Below are 2,163 nucleotides of genomic sequence, written 5' to 3' on the forward strand. Positions count from 1 at the left end.
ATGGAGCCGGTTTGTGAGGGGTCCGGAGACCTGGAGCCGGTGTGTGAGGGGTCGGGAGACCTGGAGCTGGTGTGTGAGGGGTCCGGAGACCTGGAGCCGGTGTGTGAGGGGTCGGGAGACCTGGAGCTGGTGTGTGAGGGGTCCGGAAACCTGGAGTTGGTGTGTGAGGGGTCCGGAAACCTGGAGCTGGTGTGTGAGGGGTCCGGAGACTTAGAGCCGGTGTGTGAGGGGTCCGGAGACCTGGAGCCGGTGTGTGAGGGGTCCGGAGACCTGGAGCCGGTGTGTGAAGGGTCCGGATACCTGGAGCCGGTGTGTGAGGGGTCCGGAGACATGGAACCGGTGTGTGAGGGGTCCGGAGACCTGGAGCCGGTGTGTGAAGGGTCCGGATACCTGGAGCCGGTGTGTGAGGGGTCCGGAGACCTGGAGCCGGTGTGTGAGGGGTCCGGAGACCTGGAGCCGGTGTGAAGGGTCCGGAGACCTGGAGCCGGTGTGTGAGGGGTCCGGATACCTGGAGCCGGTGTGTGAGGGGTCCGGAGACCTGGAGCCGGTGTGAAGGGTCCGGAGACCTGGAGCCGGTGTGTGAGGGGTCCGGAGACCTGGAGCCGGTGTGTGAGGGGTCCGGAGACCTGGTGTGTTGATGAGGGAGAACTTCTTTCTTGTATGCAGAAACTTCCAGCTCAGTAGAAGTAAGAATTCTCTTCCTTATTACAGTGAATGTTAATCGCCATGGACTTTCCTGCCGACACTCTGTCTTTTTCTATCACATAGAGAAACGTTTTCTTTACTTGTAATCGCTAACAATGTGCTCATCAGTTCTGTACGATTCATCAGTCTGTGTTTGATAGTATGATTATTATTAATAGTATTGGTGTAAATAAATGTAATTTATGTCATTTTTATATCTGTCATGTTCAGATTATTATTATTGCTGCTCCTAATACATCATGTATGCTATTATTTGTACACACAGTATATCATCAGCCATATCATCCTCCTAATATAAGGCACCCCAACTAGCCTAAAGTAAGCCATCACCCAGAAAGTATCACTGTCGTTTAATTTTTTTTTTTTCTTTCCAGAAATCAATAGTCCAGGCGATTTTAAGAAACTTTGTAACTGGGTTTATTAGCCAAAAAATGCATTTTGATCATTCTTATCTTCCCTTAAGTCAACACTGACCTCTGAATAGAGGCTTTCGCACAGCTTCCGCTGTGTAATCCTTTGTTCTCTGCTGGCGACTAATCTCCCTCCTTCCCCCCTCCATAGAATATGGAATAGTGAATGAGAGAGAGGGGGGGGGGGGACCCGGAGAAACGTTTTTGAATGCAGATAATGGCAGATTTGCCTAATAAACTCAATTACAAAGTTTCTTAAAATCGCCTGGACTATTGATTTCTGCAAAAAAAAAAACGAAACAACAGTGACACTTTAAAGTAAAGCCCGCCCGCCGCTACCTGGGACTCACCTAATCCCTTCGTGGACCCTCACAGCCGATGCCGCAGGCATTCAGGTCCATGGTCCCCACGTCCCACTGGACACTCCTGGTCCGCTGCTGCTGGATGACATCACTCAGCATCGCTCCTGATTTAGGACGTTGGTTAGTATTAAGCGGCGGGGAAGAGGGGGTGGAAATAAGACATAGTGCCTCTTTGGGAGGAAAAATTTATATAACTGTCTTATTTTCAGGGAAACACGGTAGGTAGTAGGGATCAGTGCAATAATTTAGTGTTATGTGCAGTGCTGCCACCTGCTGGGCTTAGTGAGCTGTGGCTTATAACATTGTTCACACTAAGGAACAGGTAAGGAAATCCAGGCTGAATTCGTGCTCAATGTAACGCATATTCTGCCTGTAAAATAAAAATGTATGCATGGAACGTTCCGCTGCAGATCCGCTTTCTGCCTATTGAATTGCAGATTCTGCTAGAGAAATCCCATAGAAGTCATTAGGGCCTCGAATCTCCGCTTTCTGCTTGAATTCTGCCTATTTCGCCAAAGCTGAAGAAGAGGACATTTCAAGCAGAAGACTTTGCTCTTCCTCAGTGTGAACGTACCCTACAAGTAAGAGCCCTATTAGACCAGACGATAATTGGCCGTTTGGCGTAACAGCATCTGTTAAAAGACAAAGATCAGGCCGCATGCACCGTCACGATTGTCACAGTCTGC

General features: G+C 49.4%; 1 protein-coding gene across 1 annotated transcript; it reads left to right on the plus strand.

Annotated features, from left to right (window-relative positions):
• LOC138799134 (putative uncharacterized protein FLJ45035) lies at positions 1 to 465 on the plus strand. The gene has a single exon (XM_069979946.1). The coding sequence runs from the start codon at positions 1 to 3 to the stop codon at positions 463 to 465; it is 465 nt and encodes a 154-aa protein (XP_069836047.1).
• Positions 466 to 2,163: the final 1,698 nt, after the last annotated feature.

Source organism: Dendropsophus ebraccatus, chromosome 8, assembly GCF_027789765.1.
Source record: "Dendropsophus ebraccatus isolate aDenEbr1 chromosome 8, aDenEbr1.pat, whole genome shotgun sequence".
Classification (NCBI taxonomy): Eukaryota; Metazoa; Chordata; class Amphibia; order Anura; family Hylidae; genus Dendropsophus; species Dendropsophus ebraccatus.